Source organism: Ptychodera flava, chromosome 1, assembly GCF_041260155.1.
Source record: "Ptychodera flava strain L36383 chromosome 1, AS_Pfla_20210202, whole genome shotgun sequence".
In the NCBI taxonomy this organism is placed as follows: Eukaryota; Metazoa; Hemichordata; class Enteropneusta; family Ptychoderidae; genus Ptychodera; species Ptychodera flava.
The window spans coordinates 36,845,866-36,866,446 of NC_091928.1; the positions used below are offsets into that span (position 1 = coordinate 36,845,866).

Consider the following 20,581-nt stretch of genomic DNA (forward strand, 5'->3'; position numbering starts at 1 on the left):
ATGGATAAAAGGACTTTAGTATTGTACAAGAGATCTAAAAATACTGCGAGATAAAGCATTTAATTCAAAAGGACCACTAAACCCTAAAACTTTCAGTCCCAATTGGGTGACCTTTTGGCATTCTTGCATTGTTGACATTTGAGCTGAATCACAAACAGAAAGAGGTCGAGTTGGTGATGATATTAGACAGTCACTTATGCACGACATCCAGATACCCACAATGTCGGCAAAATTTGGAACTCGCCCAATTCGATTGCCTGTTTTATTTACCCATTGACTAAAGAAACAATGAATCACTTTGAGTGAGTATCTACTGTTACAGTATGTTTGTCTCGCTTTATCTATTTGCTTAGTGAATAATGGTGTCAAAAGGAGACATTTTGGTGACAGAGAAATTTAAACACTTCAAGATAATATTATTAATTTTGATATGAATTAAAACTGTTAAAGTTGCATATAAAGGGGGCTCTGCAATACATCCGGGTGTCTCCCTGCAGTAGCCCATCTGTCTTAACCCTGGACAAACGAAACAATGAATCACTTTGAGCGAGAATCTACTGTTACAGAAAGAACTGCGAATGCATGTGATGAGCTTTCTGCTGGAATGAGGCGGCATATTTTCTGTACGCGGCGACAGGATTTAAAACTGATCCTGGAATACATGAAATTGGTAAGAAAGCAAGTGTTCTCCAAATTGGATCATTTTGCTCCCTTAACCAATCATCAAGCAGAAGACAATGATTGAAGACTGGGCCGCGTTCAAAATGGTGGGGGTGGATGAATAAAAATTCTTGGGGTGTTCGAGGAGGGACTTGACAGTTTTGCTTTGCTTAGGGGGGGGGGCTGAAAATATTTTGGCTCCCAACATTTTGATGTCGCCCAATGGTTTTATAATGTTAGTAATAATTAAACAAAATCTAGAACCGTTTTGTCGCATTTTTATACTTTAATGTCGAAACAATCTAAAATGCAATGTGTACAAACAACAAGTTGGCCTTGTATTTGGGCAGTAGCTGCAACTGTTGATAATTTTTTTAAATCTTTCTGTGCAATGTATCAAATACAGTTTTTTGGTGTCTCTCTACAGCATGCTGAAAAACAATATTCAGTTTGTCTAAATGTTGGTGATAAGAGTTCAGACTGAAAGTTATTTGTCTATGATACAAATGCACGGTACACGTAGACTGTTTTGACAAGCTGAATACTGGACAGATCAGCATGCCGTAGGGAGTAGAACAAGAACGCCGTTGAATAAACTGAACAAAAGTATTGTCAAAATATTAAGTTAATACAGCATATAAGTTAATACAGGCATTGTCATTGTCACTTCATGAAGGCAATGACAGTGATAGCTCTGACTCTGATGCAGTTGAAGAAGCATTTGGGTCATAGGACACTCAATTGACAGTTAAAAATACATGACATGTAGCTTGTACACAGATCAGGCCAGAGAGCAATACATAGAATGCTAGGAGACTTAACAGTGAGGATTTTTGAATTATGGCATATGAGAATGATCAAATATTTGAATAAGGCTGCCGATGTGCAGCGTTCTCGGATAATTACATCAGATTGGTCGATCTTATGATTCGCTGGAAGGTCACTGTGCTCAGTTTTTCACTATTTGTTAAAATGTAGCCTCGAATTCAAAATGTGCATGCTCTCTCATGATTGTGATTTTAGTGCCATCGACCTGGCCAGAGTTGGATAAACTCTAGTCTGCTTAGACTGATAAATCCAAAAGTCCACCGACACATTTAAAATTAATCAATATAAGAAGTTGCCCTTGATATATGGCTCTACAACCTGCTGATAAGAGGTAGTGTCTACATATGCTTGCAGAACTACGCGATACATGTTGATTTTCTACCAGGCGCCAAATGTAAAAAAAATAATTTACACAATCAAGCTTTTTTTAGAGATAGAAAAGATGGAAAATGTATATATAGAGAGGAATTATATATATATATATATATATATATATATATATATATATATATATATATATATAATATATATATATATATATATATGTGTGCGTGTGTATACACACATACAGATACATTGCCCCACACATACATATAGAAAAAAATACGCGCACGCATATAGCGTATTCATTCATACATGTAGAATACATACATACATACATACATACATACATACATACATACATACATACATACATACATACATACATACATACATACATACATACATACATACATACATACATACATACATACATACATACATCGGACTTTGATACAGCTCGAAGATTTTACATTTAGCCTCGTTTTCGAGGCAGCTGCTGACGTTTACAGTATCTGACAGCGCTGCAAAATCTTATATATACAGCCTCGTTCTGATGAAGTATCGCTGTATCAGAACGAGGTTCTATATATAAGAAACTTACTCAGCTCAGCACAGCTGCAAAAAGTTTATATATATATATATATCGGCCTCGTTCTGATGATACAACTACACACAGCTAAATTTTACATACAGTCTCGATCTGAGGGCACAGCTATAGCTGGGAAGTTTTATACACAGACTCGGCGGGTAAATTTTACATACAGACTCGTTCTGAAGAGAGCTATAGCTGAGAAGTTTTATACACAGACTCGATGGGAAAATTTTACATACAAACTCGTTCTGAAGACACAGCACGCTGGGAAGTTTTATACACAGACTCGGTGGGAAAGTTTTACATACAGCTAGCTGGGAAGTTTTATACACAGACTCGATGGGAAAATTTTACATACAGCTAGCTGGGAAGTTTTATACACAGACTCGGTGGGAAAGTTTTACATACAGCTAGCTGGGAAGTTTTATACACAGACTCGATGGGAAAATTTTACATACAGCTAGCTGGGAAGTTTTATACACAGACTCGGTGGGAAAGTTTTACATACAGCTAGCTGGGAAGTTTTATACACAGACTCGATGGGAAAATTTTACATACAGCTAGCTGGGAAGTTTTATACACAGACTCGATGGGAAAATTTTACATACAGCTAGCTGGGAAGTTTTATACACAGACTCGGTGGGAAAATTTTACATACAGCTAGCTGGGAAGTTTTATACACAGACTCCGTGGGGAACTTTTACATACAGACTCGTCTTGGATTAAGTGTAATACCTGGTGATGCTTGTGCCAAGAAAGCGTGATTGAACTCTGCCCGGTATCGTACGCGGCTAGACCCTGGCAAGACGAAAGCCAATACACGCATAGTGCTGGCGCTTGTGCTATTCAAGTGCATTTGAACTTTCCGGTTTATTTTGATCTAGTAAGGTATAGCCACAACAATGATCGTGGTATTGCTATCAGGTGAGATCACCACTGATCAGGGCTGCTCGCAGCCTTGCCCTGTGTACATGTCTGTGTGTTCCCGGCGTTATACGGCCGGGAACACACAGACCAGTACGCAGGGCTACTCGTCAACCATACAACGGCGTCAACCATACACCGATCGTTCACTGAGACCGCTGCAGTCCGTCAGCTGTGCAACGAACTTTCGCGGTCTACACAGTTACGAGAATAAAGACAAAAATTTAATACTGAAATCTTGGTGCAATAAACCCATGCACAATGATGGATGAAGGTAAATTTGAGTAAAAAAGACAGCAATTCTTGGTCTTGGACTTTACTCGGGGCATTTGACACAAGGAGCATGGAGGTACACGCGAGCATGTAGCTAAGGGACTGGTCAGTTGCGTAACCAGGGGGGCGGTGGATTCATGGGGGTCACCCTGTTTTTGACTTTGGTGATGGGGGCACCATGTTTTTGAAATGCCCAATAGGGGGGTCAGTGTGTTTTTCAAGTTCAACAAGGGCTCATACTTGCATAAAATGCGTTGTGCCAGCCACAAATTTCAGCATTGAGTTGCATTTTCGGGCGCCCTTCGGGTGCGTTACTTTAATAATAACAAGACATATTTTTAGAGCCCTGTCCTAGTGCAAAACTTTATATATTTGACATATATATATTTGAGATATCTGTATGTTTAAAATTTTTCGGCGCGCCCTTGGGCGCATTTCTTTAAAATATCAAACATATTTTTCAGCATGCCCTTCATATGAAAAGCATGGCAAGTTCCTGATACTTTCTGTTTTCTCTATAAGAAGCAACATGCACTAATATTTCAATCACATTTTCCTTACAATATTTCTGGACATCTGCTTATGCATAAAGAGAGTTGGAATACATACAGCTCATTCAAAATACTGTACTCAAACTTTAGAATTGACACTTTTAAGTTCCTATCTTACAACTGACATGACACCAATTTCATTAAAACACAGAATGACTGATTGTTGAAAATATACTCCCTATATATATATATATATATATATATATATATATATACTGAATTATTCAATTTATATTCCACCTTTTGTTAACCTTTGTTTCACACAGGGGGGTCACCCTGTTTTCGAAAGTTGGAATGTGGGGTCACCCTGTTTTCGAAAGTTGGAAGGGGGGGGGGTTCAGCCACTTTTTGACGTCGGCAAAAAATAATCCACCGCCCCCTAGGCCGAAGACACTGACCAGTCCCTAATACAATGGTTGTGTTTACGAGAATTAGAAATGATCAGACACTCAAAACACCAGTATAAAATCAGCGACGCTCAACCGACAGAGTATATGAGATTCATTGAAGACGGCATGGAGGTCGCAAGAGATCTCTTTCTACCTTCATGCCATGTTCAATGAATCTCATATACTCTATCGGCTGAGTGTCGCTGATTGACTGGTGAATTGGAATGTCTGATCATTTCTAATTCTCGTAAACACAACCAAGCACCATGCTCTGTGTACTGCCATTCTCCTTGCGTCGAATGCCCCGAGGAAAGTCCAAGACCAAGAATTGCTGTCTTGTTGCACAAATTTGCCTTCATCCATCATAGTGCATGGGTTTATTGCACCAAAATTTCCGAATTAAATTTTTGTCTTTATTCTCTTAACTCTGTAGACCGCGAAAGTAGGTTGCACAGCCGACTGCAGTGACCTGCAGTGAACGAGCACTGTGTGGTCGACGCCTAGCGCATGTCCTTTCTTCTACGAACAGCCCAGATCAGTGGTGATCTCTCGTGATAGCAAAACCACGGTCATTGTTGTCGCTAGCACAAAATAAACCGGAAAGTTCAAATGCACTTGAATAGCATAAGCGCTAGCACTATGCTAGCTCTTCATGGCAAGGGCTGTGTGTTACAGGCGTTATACGGCCTCCCATGGTGGCTCTTGTGGTGGGAGGCCGTATAACGCTGGTAACACACAGCCTTGCCATGCAGAGCTAGCACTATGTGTGTATCAGCTTTAGTCTTGCCAGGGTCTAGCCGCAAAAAAAAGGCAGCTCACTGCTGGGCTGTGCGCGGTCTTTTCCTAACGTGTTGTTGTGAAGCAGCAGCCGCTACAGACCAGCGCTGCAAAAAAACAGGTCAGAAAAGCCAGCCCACGCGCACGGCATATGGGCTACAATAATTGCACCTAGCCTGGATCATTCTTAGGGACGATTCAGAATTACTTCCGGGGGGGGGGGTGGAGGATTTTCGGGGGGGGGGGCGCCACCCATTTTTTCCAAGAAAATTTGGGGGGGGGCAGACAAAAATACCACAATCTTTTAGGGGGGGCAAGGAAAAAAACATCAATTCAATATTTGCCCAGAATTTCTGATCTCTACAAAAGAGAACCATAGACGCTACCTGGGTGACAGATAAACTCAACATGTTTAGTTTGACTCCTTTAGCTGCTTAATTCGGTAATATTCACAGTGGTTTGTTTTATGCATCTACTGTACTATCTTGTTCTCCTCCCTGAACCGTCATGAATGTCCAGTATTTTAATAGCATGTCGACACAAACCATACAGTGAACAGTCAGGGTTGTTTTTGACGAAAAGAGATCTTGGATCAAGTCCAGACTAGAATTCATTTGTCAACAATAACAACGGTCATTTATGTTCACATTGGTATGTTGCTAAATACAGCATTTGGTGTTCTATGTAGTGATAGAATAACAAACAAATGCTGATACACAGAGATGAACATTGAACAAATGCTAAAAATTACAGCAAATGTCTTTTTAAGGTTGGGTTTACCTTGTAGCTTGTAAAGCAGTTGAAAGTTGTGTGATAAAGAAGTGTTAATTTATGCAAATGTTGCAAATCACCCGATTTCTTGGCTTCTTTTTCCTCCCAATTTGAAAATTTCCAAAGAATTTAACTCCACTCCGGCTGGGTCAAATTTACTGAAATTTTCACATTATGTTTTTTAAATGCTATGTAACAAAACAACTATCAATTGGTTTTGTTTGGCAATAAAGCTCTTACATTTTTAATAAGAGGCATTTTAATTTTGCTGATCATGATTTAAATCAATTATTAGAGTGTCAGTCTTTAAACCCCTACAATTTTAAAATGAGGATGGATAATGCCAAATAAAATAGTAGTTTTTTGCTACATATACTCTCCTTTCAAGTGAAATATTACATTTCAGAAAATACTGTCTAGTTTATGACTTAGTTTTTATCATTAATACCAAAATTGAGGTTTTTACCCTAAATATACACCCACTCATCCTTTGAGTACACTACTGCTACCATATAAACTTTAGATTCTCTACTTTTTGAAAATATATGGTATGAGGGGGTTTCCTTGTCATCTTTGATGAGAAATATTGCTTTGAAAAAAACTGTGTTTGCAACATGCAGCTTCACCTTAATTCAAAACAAAACGACTTGCTACTCTGCCACTTCTTAAAGTAACATGGTCACGTTGGTTCTCTGGGATTTTGTCAGTGTCAGTGTCTGTGTCACTATCATATTCAGAACCAACACCATCATCAGTACTCTCAATGACTCCAATGACAGAGGTTTCCAATTCAGAGTCACTGCTATCTGACTCTGACTCATCTGTGACATAAGTTGTTACAATATCTTTCCCTGACAGTTTTCTTAAATTGAATGAAGGTTGTGCATGTATATGTGCGGTTATAATTTGAACTTTTTCAGCTTTCATTTTTTTTTGTAATTTATGTTTATCAAGGTATTTATCTAATTCTTTTACGTTTAAATTTTGAAGGTTCCCACTCAAGAGCAACTTTAACAAGTCATAGTCCTCGTATTTTTTACCCTCTCTTCTTTTCTGCTCCTTTTTTCTCTGTTTCATTCTCATCAATTTTACCCTTTCTAAATTTTTTAAATGTTCTACATAACTTTGTACAGTGCTTACATCTACTATAAACTTTTTTGAAAATAAGTTTATGGCCGTCTCATCTTCAAGTTGCTTTTCAGTGAATAGTTTTTTAATGTTGGCACGAGGCTGGTAGTCGTCTACAGTACGGTTTCTGTTTGGAGTTTCAAAAACATCCATGTAGTGACCTGGCTTGTTAATGTCTGGCATAGGACGGGGTATTCTGTCCATAGGAGGAGACAGCCATTCAGTGTTTGTACAGTAACTGCATTTCTCATCGATATCATTTTGTGCACATGCATCTCTAATAAACTCCATATAGAGTTCAACAACTTCATAGTGTTTATCGAAGACATTTGATATTTTCTGCATGTACGTGCTACCAGGTATTTGTTAAATTTTACTTCAGAGTACGCAGACAGAAAGTCATTGACGTTTTGTAGATTAAAGAAGAACATATCAACTTCTCTTTCTGTAACATGAGCCTTAATGTACTGTGACAAGACTGGTGCATCATCACATCGTTCTTGAACTTCCTTTGCCACTGCCCACGCGTTCTTTTCCATTCTTTGATCTTCATGGGACTCATATTCTGCAAGTGACATGTCACTGATTTCTTCTTCTGTGAAACCATGAAACCTTTCATAGTATTCCCACTCTATTTTCCCACCATCACATACAGCATCACTCAACGCGGAATTGGTACGTTCAGCCTCACCCTGGCCACTGTCTTCACGAGCCCGGTGACCTCGAAAACTATAGAAAAGAATAAGTTTAAGAGAAATAAGACTTTTTTACAACTGCAATTTACTTGTCAATAGCAAAAGATATTAGTAACTAGTGATAAATTGATTGACATTGCTTTACTTACTACCTGTAAAACACTCAGGTAAGAATCCACGTTCACATTACAGGACAGACCTCTAACAGGACTACACTTTGATCAGTATCTATCACAAGGTGTGTACAATAACCTCTGGTGCACACCAGGGCTTGTAAGGTTGTAAAGATTTTAACCCTCCTTAGGTCTAGCACTTTCTATTTCTGTTTACATGTAGGCACTGACTCCAATATTGCATATCTCAGAAGTGGTATAAAAAGTCAGATCAAGCAATATTAAGGTATTGGAAAATGTATGTTAGTTTAACAGTGGCACTGGCAAAGTATTCTTGTTAAATAGAGTGCTTCATAAACTTAACGATAATTGAATCACTTCATTGCTTGCATGGGATGAACAACAAAATTACTTAAGTATATTAGGTATATAAACAGATTAGTATTTCCGGAGTTGGAGTCCCAAGTTATTAGAATCAGGATATTGAAATAACACAACAAAATCAAGACAGACACACTATTAGACAACAGCAACATGACATTGTACTGTTACGTGTGCAAGAATGCTGCATTCATATGGACTAAAATAATGCATTATATTTAGTTTTAAAATGTCTTTTTCTTTGAAATCTGAATCTTGCTTGTCTTCAATTTTGTGTGGCTCAGCATTGTAGACTTTGCATTTACTGTCTGGCTGCAAAGATATTAATTGGCATCCTGCCCTCTGGCAATATTGAAGGGATATTAGCTTTAACTTTTGCAGTTACATTATCTACAGTTTCTTATTCTACTCAATAAAGCTTGCTGAAATGTAAAGTATTCAGCTTGGCAACACAGCCTGTATATGGACAGTATACAGTAGATTATAATGTAATTGCCATTGTTGACAAGTGAATTTCAGTAAGCTAGAATTCACGTTATCCATGCTATATTGACAAGCTGGATACAGAGCATTTCAGCATGCTTTACGTAGTACATACCAGAAACTTAATTTGATACACAAAACAAAACTTCGAAAGCATCAAAAGTTATGACTGAAGTCAAAAGTATGTTAGTCAACCAGCCCAACGCTTATACCTATGCCTGTTGGTACACAACAAGATATTAACGCAACAAATCCTGATCAGTCCTTGTTACAGATATGTAAATATTTTCAGCCAAAGGGCCAATCAAGTTTGTAGAATTTCAAAGCATATGTTCAGGCATTTATGATGTGCCTGCAGTTCATACATGTACCTGTGTATTGTGTCATGAAGAAACCATGTCATGCATATTAATTGTACACTTTCTTACATACCCTACTATTTATGGGAAATGTTGTGAATTAACAGACAGACCATGTTACTCTGTGCTGGGAGAGCCATTTTCTGGAATATAGCTCTACCAGCACAGAGTAACATGGTCTGTCCGTTAATTCACAACATTTCCCATAAATAGTAGGGTATGTCAGAAAGTATACAATATGCATGACATGGTTTCTTCATGACGCTGTACACAGGTACATGTATGAGCTGCAGGCAGTGGTACATGTAGAAATTTCAGGCCCTTTCACACACCTGCAGTGTATACGGCACTATTACCAACCGTACATACATTCTATCTATGTTAACAGCTTCTGACATGTACAAGTACCTCAAAGTATGGGACAGAACAGAGCTTGTTTCTGTGATTTAATTTTTTTTATCATAGTACATGCAAGCAAACTGTGATTCATCCCTGCAACACACTTAAGACAAATTACACTGTATGTCATCACCTTTGTCATTAAGGGCCTGTTACACCATTTAGCTACATGTAGGCACTTGTATTATGATCAAAACTCATTTACATTTACTCACCGATAATCTGATTGATGAATTCTGCACATCTCAGCATCCCGAAATTTCACTTCATTGTTTGATACTCCAACACCTGGTCCCGCATCACTCAGGGTGCAGAATCTTGGCTTTACCCGTTGCAACTTAAGGTCATCAAGAGTTTCAAGTAGATGAACACATGATTTCTTTACATCATGGAATGTACCAATGTCATGCTTACATGTTGTCAGAAAGTCAATGGCCAACACAATTTGGGTCTGAATTCCATATAACTGTTTCATTATATTTTCAGTGAGAATTGTCTTTTCAAAGTCAGTCATTTCATGGCTGATATCAGCAACTGCCAAATCCACTCTGTGGTTCAGGTGTCTCAGTCTATCAATTTCATACTTGGTGTGAATGTTATTTGTATCTCCAGGAGAAGTTCGCTTGAAATCATTTTCCTCACTCATATCAATATAAAGGAATATGTCATCGTGTATGCGAGCACAAAAGCTACGAAATGCTTGTGATGATTTTTGACGTTCATTGTCCTGCAGAACTTCAAACAAATCTGGAAACATATGACGAGTGCGAATGATCTCACTTGCCCACACAGTGCCTGAGGAACCTACATAGAACTTTGGTCTCACAAACACTACATGCGTGTCTTCATCAGTTAGAAGGACTTCCTTACCATCAACAGTATCACCTTTTTTGGTAAAAATCCTGTGTGCTGAAGGAGTTATATACATTTTTTTTTCTGGCCAGTCATGGATAGGAAGTCTCCTCGGATTACTTGAAGATGTCAATATTTTAATTCTCCGTGATCGGTCCATCCCCTCTCCTGTTCCAGGTCTCAAATACGCCTTGTCATCGATACTGTGACAGAAGCAGTATTTTCTATTTTCAACTGTATTTTCAGAGAAGAAAAAACGCTTCACATTGTTTATGTGTGCACGTTGGTGATGTGTGCACTCATTTTCTCTTTCTTCAGTTTTTTGTGGTTTTCTGGTACAGAACAATCCTTTTCCCAGATGTCGCTTTGACGCAAAAGTTCCTCTTCGTACAGGAGCAGATCTATTCCATACAGTTGTTGATGATTTGATCTCTTTCTTTCCTTTCTCTCTCAGTCTATGATTTGCAACCTGTAGGAGATCTCTACATTTAACTCTCTTGTTTGTGAACATAATGGTGTTTGTCCTTCGCCCATGGTATGTACTTTTGTCTTCTATTGATTTAGCTATGTATTCTTCATCATCCGTGTCTATTGCTTGAGGTCTTCCCTGATTGGAAAGTTTTCTTTTTTTAATCCTATTTTCCTGAATTAACTGTTGTTGTTGTCGTTTTCTCATTTGTGCTAGCTTCTGTTTTAGTACTTTATCTTTCTGTGCATCACTTTGTAGTAGCTCGAACGTGTTTTTATATTGCTGATGCAACTGATCAATGTCATATCGGATATCTTCTAATCTAGCTTCTGACAATAATCCTGTAAGTTCACATTTGTGCAAATGTTTCTCCTTAGCATGAATGGTCTCTTTTATTCTTCTTTCCTTCTCCTTTAAACGCAGCCGTACAAGATCCTCAGCAGCAATCTGGGTTTGATTGATTTCAGTCACTATAGGTGGGACGATAGTGGCAACCCTCCTCACAGTCTCTTCATCAATGCCATACTTATAAAGTGATGGCAAAGTTTGGCCCTGGGATAGAATGTATTTCATACACATTTGGTCCCATTCTGTTGACATGGTACCAAGCAGCGATCTCATAAATCCATGGTCTTGTAATTTGTTTTGCTTCAAATCAGAGGACTGGACAAGGGCTTGGTTATTAATTTCTTCAACAAGCTGTGAGTAATCAAAGAATTCTGAATTTGGCCTCAATATAATGAATCTATTGCCTCCTATGACTGTGATCAAGATACGGAGACCAAATTTGGGATGGAGCAATGCTTCCTGAAAACTTTTACGACTGGACTTTCTATCACATCTATGTTTATCTACCACATCCTGAAATCCCATGTAAATTTCATATGCATCTTCATATGGCATACTAGTAACTGCTCTTTGGACTTTACAGCCACGGGGTTCAGACATCAGCTCATGTAAAACAGCTTGTAGGCCCTGAATTTTTTGTTTCCTTCGTGGATTGGAAACCAAGGCTTCTTTCTCCCTCAGAAGCTTCATATTCTCTTCTATATTGCATGTTTGAAGGGACTCAAGGATATACGGGGAAAACGATTTTGAATGGTCTCTCAACTCACTCCTCATTTCGTTATGCTTCCTCTTCACAATGGGTTCGTATCTGTGGTCTTTGTCTGTGGTACTGTCATCATCTTTCACACAGCGCAGATTGAACTTGTCAAACAGGGAAGCCACTCCAAAAATGAGGCCAGCACATATAACAGTAAAGCCATGTCGAGTCTCTGTGCATGTCTTCTCAGACTGATTGAAGAGGTCTTTGGTAAAATAACTGTTGTTGTTTACAATTCCATAAAACCTGCAGGTAGTTATCTTTGCTTGTTGCAATAACTGCTGGGTTGAGATAGTTTTACAGGCTCTGAAAATCTGACGGAGTGGTACTGACAGGCGATACATGGAGGCCGCCATTGTGAAAAGCGCCCTCAATGTCATTCCCTAGGTTGGATTTATTTGAATATGCTATGCTAATTTTTTAAAGTATGCTGGAGGGCTTTTCATGTGCAAAATGGCTGACCTTAGAAGCTGGCTGTTACGTAATGTGGAAATAGCAGAGGAGTCTGTCGATGAAATTTTGAGTGACTTGACTGGATCGGGTATCTATGAAGTCAGACACTTACTATCTTTCGATCCAAATCGAGATATAGATGATCTGTCATTGAAAAAGTTTGAAAAACGTCGTTTTCTGACTGCCTTAGAAAAACTCAAGATAGAAGTGCAGCTGCAGCCTAGTGATGTTTCATGCAGTGATGAACATCCTCCTTTCACTTCTAATTGCAACATCAGCAAATACAGAAAGCAGCACACAAGGTTTGAATGAAAATATTATTGATAAACTGAAAATGGGGAAAACTTAAAAAGACAATTCAAACGAGAGCTCCTTGTTTTTCCATTTCCCAAAACGGAAAAACACAAGTTTTGCAATGAACTTCTCCAACCGCTGTTTACTGCCACTTACTCGCGTCTGCAAGCAAAGTTTGCATCATACTTCCGCTATGAAAGGAAGGTAAGGTGGCAACACAGCTGCCATTCGGAGGACACAAGAAAGCGACTCAACAACATGCTAAGTTCAGATAGTGGGGAAGAAATCTACCAAGGTTCATGCATGAGCAGTCCACCTTTCCAGACACAGATCTTCCTGTGTGCAGGCATGGAATAGCAGATATAGAAGCACTGAAAGATGGTGTGCTGAGAGAAGAAGAAAGGCTTCATACAGATAGAAGGGAAAGAACTTCAAGATATATATCACTTTGCCAATTATCTGCTCCTCTGATTTTCTGTTCACCATTTCTAACTGACATCTTTGCTTGTCTTTTGTGTGCATCATATGTATCAGTGAGACATAACGAAAAAAGTATTCATATTTAGTAATTAACTTTTCTTCAGAAATTTACAACCAGATATGTTTATTGCTACCCTTTCCTAAAGTGTGCAACTTGCAGTCCCTGCAAATCATTCTTTTTATAGTCACATACCCTGAAATGATTTGTTATATCATCGATTAAATGTCCACTACAGTTCCTGCAACTTGTTAGACTGGATATGTCTATAGTGTATGAGCATGCATGTATATATTAGGGGGGGGCCATGGAAAAAAACCAGCAAAGATGAGGGGGCATAGATTTTTCTATAATTTACTAGGGGGGCATGGAAAAAATTCACCCAGAAAATAGAAAATCCTCCACCCTCCCCCTGGAAGTAAATTCTGAATCGTCCCTTAGCTCCATGGCCCTGCGTACGATACTGTGTTTTCTCAGCGCGGCGCGAGAGGCCTACCGCCTCCCGTCCAACACCTTCAACGCCAGGAACGCACAGCATCGTTTTGCGGCTGTATCAGTCAGCCAGACTGTATCAGTAAGTTAGAGCGAGGTCCTATGTATATAAAATTTTGCAGCTCTATCAGTAAGTCAGGACGAGGTTCTATGTATATAAAATTTTGCAGCTCTATCAGTAAGTCAGGACGAGGTTCTATGTATATAAAATTTTGCAGCTCTATCAGTAAGTCAGGACGAGGTTCTATGTATATAAAATTTTGCAGCTCTATCAGTAAGTCAGGACGAGGTTCTATGTATATACCATTTTGCAGCTATCAGTAAGTCAGAACGGGGTTCTATGTATATAAAATTTGCAGCTCTATCAGTAAGTCAGAACGAGGTTCTACGTATACAAAATTTTGCAGGTCTATCAAAAAGTCAGAACGAGGTCCAGCTGTATCAGTAAGTCAGAACGAGGTTCTATGTATATAAATGTTTTCGCGTCGAGGCTCGACCCCTGTCTAATGCTAGGAGCACAACAACAACATGGCCACTGCATATATGATACCGATTAAGAAGCTGTCAAACATTAAATATTAACTCACAGAGGAACTCGTCTGTTTGGCTTCTCTGTTTCCCCTAACTCGTAAATAAATACAATCTTTAATTTTTTAGAATCGACACACGAATTAGTTAAAGTATTGACTTCTTTAAATTGGATGGTATTATACCATCGGGTTAATCAGAGTTGTAAGATTTTCGCGAGTTATGAGTAAACGCGCAAATTTAGTCATTGATATTAGAAATCCGGACGAGTTATGTCAATGTTGTGTACATGCTTGTTCGTACAGCTTATGGTCGGATTCTTTGATGTTTACTAGGGTTCAACGTGACATAGAATATCCCGTATTTGTTGTTTTTTCTTCTTGCTTGCGTACATCCACACCATCTAACGTTAATTTCAGATAAATATTTATTTTTCGACATAAAGGATACAAGACGTCAATTGGGAATATTCAAATTCAATTGTAAAAAGATATCTGTGTGAACGGAGGTCACATATTCAAATTATTGAATTGAGAGCGATCAATGAGTACATTTTAAACTTCACTTCAGCCAAATCTCATGATGAAGTACAGGTTAAACTAATTATGAAAAAAGCACAATTAAAACTCCCGCACCTTTTCTTTCGGGCTTTAAAGGAAATCCGGTTCGTCACTCCAAATTTTACCTCACGCTTCTTAGTACGTAACCCATTCTCATTATCGTCTTAATTATTTTAGGTCGATTCCCCTCTGTCAAAAGTTAATGTTCCTTTGATAATAGCGCAGTTCGATTATTAATACGGTTATCTTATCAGATTTTTTTGGGATTTTCGTCAAAAGACGCCCCAGCCTTTTCTTTGGACATCGTCACGATCTTTGACTTACTGACCTTCTAAGAAGCAGCCGTGTTTTCTTATCATGCAAGGTACGTTAAATTTATTAATATCCACACAGCATGAAAATCGTACAAACGTCGTGAAACAGAACAGAGGTATTACGTAAACTGTACCCTTCTTATCCAACGCACACTTCTTTGGTGAACTTTCGTCCAGCGGAAAATATGGACACTAACGAAAATGATACTGGAACAGTTCGTTGCTTTTATCCGTAACTTTATTCAGTTATTATAAGTACATTGTGGTTAAAATCTTTGCACAATAAAGTATTGTTGACTCTGTTAAGACAGATGAATTCGACGACAATAGTATCCTCTGTAAGCATGGTGAACATATCTTTCTGAACGTTTACACCATGTATGGACGTGTGGCATAGCCAAAAGCCCGATTCGGCGGGGAAAATGTCAATGTTTACTACAGTATCCTGTATGTGCAATTGCGGTAGCTAAACATACTTTGCGCTAGCCTGGTGACACTTGACATAAGCCGTGAAGGTTGCTACATAATTCTTCCCAAAGGAAAATACTTATTATAATTTGCAAATATGTCGTTTTAGTTACTTTTGCGATTGCACATTTTGATCAAGTTTCAAAATATTGAAGCGTTGGCCGCGGCACCGTTAGGTGTGAGAAACATAATCTGTATAATTCATATAAGACGTAATTATGTATTAAACCATGATACACATGTAAATCTATGGTCATATGCTCTGAAAGGCTGATGTACACCTGCCTTATCACGATGGGAAGAATGTTGCTTGCTTCCCTCCAATATTTTTTCTGCTAGGTTTTGTATTTTAGATTCAACCCAGTATAAATGCGTGACGTCACAGCTGTATATTCATGGTGTTAAAAATAATGGAATAGACAATCGTTATGTCACCTTTTTACATCAAAAACTACTTTGGCTGTATGTTACTTGAACCTCTCAGCCAAAATTAACTAAAAGGAGTGTGTGTACAAAATGGAAGGGTCAGGTTAGCATGACATTAACCAATTAATCTAAAGTGTACGTTTACGATGTCGCCGAAGAACTTTATCTCTGCAAAATGATCAAACAAGATGTGTTATTTACGTCATATTTCCAGATTGCAACATTTTTCAGATTGAAATATACGAGACGTCATGGGGTAACGCTTGGACGAACCTGTCAACAGTTTAGAGTGCCTTGTATGAACACAGATACTGACACACACTTACACACATATAGAGAGAGATACAGAGAACAAAAGCAAGTGTACACTAAGCTGATCAATAAACTCTTCCTGTTCCTGAAAATCATTTTCGTTAGTGTCCGCATTTTCCGCTGGACAAAGTAACACTCATTGAAGTAGTGTGAGTTGAATTAGGGTAGAGTTTGTGTAAAACCTCTGATCAGTGAGGACATTTATTAAATATTTACTATTTTTGGTCGATAATCGTTTAGTATAATTAGAACACACAGCAGCTTACTTTTAGATTTTAGAAGGTCAACCTTCCTCACGGTGATGTCCTGAGAAAAGGATGGACAACCTTTGAATATACATACCTGATAAGATAACCCAACAAAACATTAATATCAGATAGAGGCGAAGACCTTGAAACAGTTAAGGCAACAAACACAGAGTGGGTGTCGTTCGAATAAGTGTGAACATTATCACAAGGGAGTGACAAACCATATTCTTTTTAAGCCAGAAAGGAAAGGTAGGGATGTTTAATTTATTCATGAAACTAGAAAATTGCTCTGAATATTTGTTATGAATTATGTTATTTTTTTATATTAGTTTTGAACATTACTTCACTGTGAGAGTAGAGGAGTGAAATGTAGCATGTAAAATTATCGCGATCATTTCCAAATTGTATAGACTTGACACTGTTTCAAAGATAACTCAGTCATTACAACAGCATTAGGCAATTAGCGATTGACGTCATACTTCTATCCTTCATATCATATCGAAATATAAATCTTTTTCTGAAAATTTGGATACATGTTGTTGATATATGCGTGCAAGAACAAGGAAATACAATACATACGGGACAGCCTATGTTACAATGAACCTAGAACACATCAAATTTCAGACTATAATCTGTAACAACAAGCATGTCTATATAACTCACAACATTTCTCCGGATTTCTAGCATCATTTGCCAATATCGGCGTACGCAATCATAGTTAGCAACAAAGCCACAACCTCATAAATCATATGGTGGAATACTTTGAAATTGATGGCGGTAGACGTGTTCCGGGTCAATGCCAATTCGTTAACTGTTTCTGGTGTCTATTTTGAAAAAACTTGTATCTATTAACGAGTCAAGGCAAACAGAGTAGGCAAACAAACGAGTGCCTGCATGAGTTTACATTAATGTTTAACAGCTTCTTAATCGGTATCAAATATACTGTGGGCACATCGTTGTTGTGCTCCTAGCATTTCCAGTTATCTGTTCGTGTTCTACAAATTTCATGAGTCGCCCCCACCTCCTTTATCACGATATTCGTTCGTCAGAAACAGAGACATTACACCAAAGCAACCCTTCTGTACAAATTAAAGTTCAGGGAATATCATAATACTCCTCGCGTTCTACCTTCAGGGAATAGCTAACGAGAGGGCATTAGGATACAATAGCAAAGCAGTGGGTCAAAGTGTTCAAAGGTTCTACTGTTTATTTTTTTATATTTTGATGTCACATATTTCAAGGTGTTATCACGTTTTCTCCAATATTCGTAAACGTACCTCGTAATATAGTCATTATTTGCGGTTTCGAATGTGATGTCTTCGCTTAGTGACCAAAATTGTCCCCAGACGGTCTTTCATCCAGTAAAGCGATATATTCATTGCTCCGATAAAGTTTGTTTGCTATGTGTAGTAGCCAGTATATGAGTGCGAGCGCTTCATGAACTTACAGCGTGAGGAGCGGTCGCAGCCAGAAACGTTGAAATAACGTAGCTCGGTTATATAAGCACTCTTTTAAGCTCACGTGTATACACACATGGACTAATGTCATATCGATATCTGTGTGTGTGTGTGTGTGTGTGTGTGTGTGTGTATGTCTGTCTGTCTGTCTGTCTGTCTGTCTGTCTGTCTGTCTGTCTGTCTGTTTACACGTAACTCAAAAACACCTGAACAGATTCAAGTCAGATTTGGTACACAGGTACCATATGCTACTTGCAAGAACTCATTTTATTTTGGTTAATGTGGCTTGGATATTAATGAAGTTATGCAATATCATTTTTCCGTACAATAGTTTCCCTGTCGAGATGGTGATGACAGTGTTGGCATATATCAAGAAATACTGCATAAAATTTCATGAAACTTTTCACAGATGACAATCACAGAACAACATGATGATACTGTGAGTGTCATGTCAATTATCAGCTTATTTGCATATTTAATGAACTTTTGTTATTAGTGACATAACTCTGAAAATTCCTGCACCAAACTTGATGATACGTGCAACAAATATTGATCTGACATATATCCAATTATACTTAGAAGCATTGGGTAGTGTCAAGTTAATAAATAACTCATTTGCATATTGAATGAAGTTTTGTAATTAGTCATATAACTCCAAAATAACTGCACCAAATGTGATGAAATCTGCTGCAGATACTGATCTGACAGATATCTTATTGTGATGTAAAGCATTTAGTTGTCTGGAGTTAATTAAGTTTCCATTTGCATATTAATGAAATTGTTAATTAGTGATATTACTATAAAATTACAGCATCAAATATGATCTGATAAATATTTGTTTGTGCTATGAAACATTGAACAGTGTCAACTTATTAAGGGCTCATTTGCATATTAAATAAAGTTTTGCAATTATTGATTAAACTCTTAAAGTTATACTGTGCGAAGTTGATAAAACCTGGTACATATAGTGATTTAACAATTATCTTATTGTTCTGTGAAGCGTACTACTATTAATGAACGTGTTGTAAAACACGTGAGCATATTCAGTTCACATCTGGTTTAAGAGTTGGGATTTGGTCGAGCTGTTTTGACTGCGATGTCTTCGCTAGGTTACAAGGTTTCTTAGTTGTGAGTTCCAATTCGATCGAAAATCTACTATATTGCATACCATTGAAATGTAAACTCGTCATATCATCCTCCGTACTTAGGGGTTATTACACGAAGGTTCGGCGATACCGCGTCGTATTCGAGTGATGTGTCCGTATTTTAAAGAGTTGCGCAGCAATGAGTCAAAATGCGGACACGTCACGAGAATAAGACGCGGTTCCCACAAAATTTCGTGTAATAATCCCTTTATCATACATGCATGCTTTGGTTATGACTGTTTCCCTATGGAAGTTCAGAAATTGGAAACGAAATCGATAGAATTCAACCTTGCTGGCTTGTCGCTGCACTCATAGGAAGTTGGTTTCTAAGGAATGATGACGATCGTATCCAGGTATCTATGACCCCTTATAAACAGAAAGTGAGACTGAATCTGAGACTCTCCAATTCTCGAAGATACTACATGCGACCCCATTTGCCATTATATCTGAGATTCTCATTCATTACAGGAAACAACAAATTCGACTTGATCTGGGACTGTACCTGAGACTCTCAATGACCTTTTAAATGCAAGTGTGACTTGCGCTAGCTGAGACTAGAATAAGTAGTAATCGAGACACCTTCTAGCCCGTGGCATCTTGCAGTTAAGCATACCACCTTGACAAAAACGATCTCGGCGTTCGGCGTGTAGACTTCGACGTATATACTGTCTATGGCCTTCACCTCAGCTCTCTTTCCCCTTCATTTCTCATTTCTCATATCACGGTAATTTTGGAAAAATAAAGCCAATAAAACAAATACTCTTTATGTAAAACTATATGTATCGAGTTTGCTATGTACTTTTAGAGCGAATAATATAAATATTAAAATATCGACAAAGGTTTTCACAATTTGAAGGACGTTTATGTATAAGCTTATTACCGTGACATTAGATGTGAAATGTAGACTGTAGGGTGTAAAGTGAGTAATTTTCGTTTTGATAACTTCAGCCCTTCACGAAAGTTACGAGGCCAGCCAAAATTCGTGTCATTATCGAACTCGCGAGGGGGCAGCAGCCGACAGACAGTGCTCGTCATGGCCGTGCAGGTCTACGGCATCTACGAATGCAATGTCTATATAGTATAGTTGTACAGTCAGTCACCTAGAAGAATTCACATGACCTTAGTTAGACTTTCCATACGCAAAATTTATTGTCTTAGAAAAGGCATTTGTGACCGGATTAGGGAAAACTTGAACTGAGTAAGCGTCGTAACTCTTTTACTGAGCATTTTGTTGCAGTAAGAATAAGATGATCTACATCTCCTGCTCGTATTTTTCCGTTATTGAATTGCTTAAAAACTAAACTAAGGATATCCTTTATTTTGTATCCGAAAT

The 20,581-nt window shown here is 38.2% G+C and overlaps 1 protein-coding gene across 1 annotated transcript; it reads right to left on the reverse strand.

Annotated features, from left to right (window-relative positions):
- Positions 1 to 6,716: 6,716 nt before the first annotated feature.
- LOC139144549 (uncharacterized) lies at positions 6,717 to 12,535 on the reverse strand. The gene is made up of 3 exons (XM_070715260.1): positions 9,863 to 12,535; positions 7,567 to 7,946; positions 6,717 to 6,910 (listed from the first exon to the last, which is right to left on the reverse strand). The coding sequence occupies exons 1-3, from the start codon at positions 12,451 to 12,453 to the stop codon at positions 6,717 to 6,719; spliced, it is 3,165 nt and encodes a 1,054-aa protein (XP_070571361.1). The 5' UTR covers positions 12,454 to 12,535.
- Between the last annotated feature and the right edge of the window lie 8,046 nt (positions 12,536 to 20,581).

What these genes read in the sequence shown, in the direction of transcription:
- LOC139144549 (XM_070715260.1), bottom strand. Translation starts at nt 12,453, where the DNA reads ATGACATTGAGGGCGCTTTTCACAATGGCGGCCTCCATGTATCGCCTG. An exon ending in ATTCATCAATCAGATTATCG is followed by an intron (nt 7,947 to 9,862) that starts GTGAGTAAATGT and finishes TCTTTTCTATAG; the next exon opens with TTTTCGAGGTCACCGGGCTC. An exon ending in TAACAAATACCTGGTAGCAC is followed by an intron (nt 6,911 to 7,566) that starts GTACATGCAGAA and finishes CTTATGTCACAG; the next exon opens with ATGAGTCAGAGTCAGATAGC.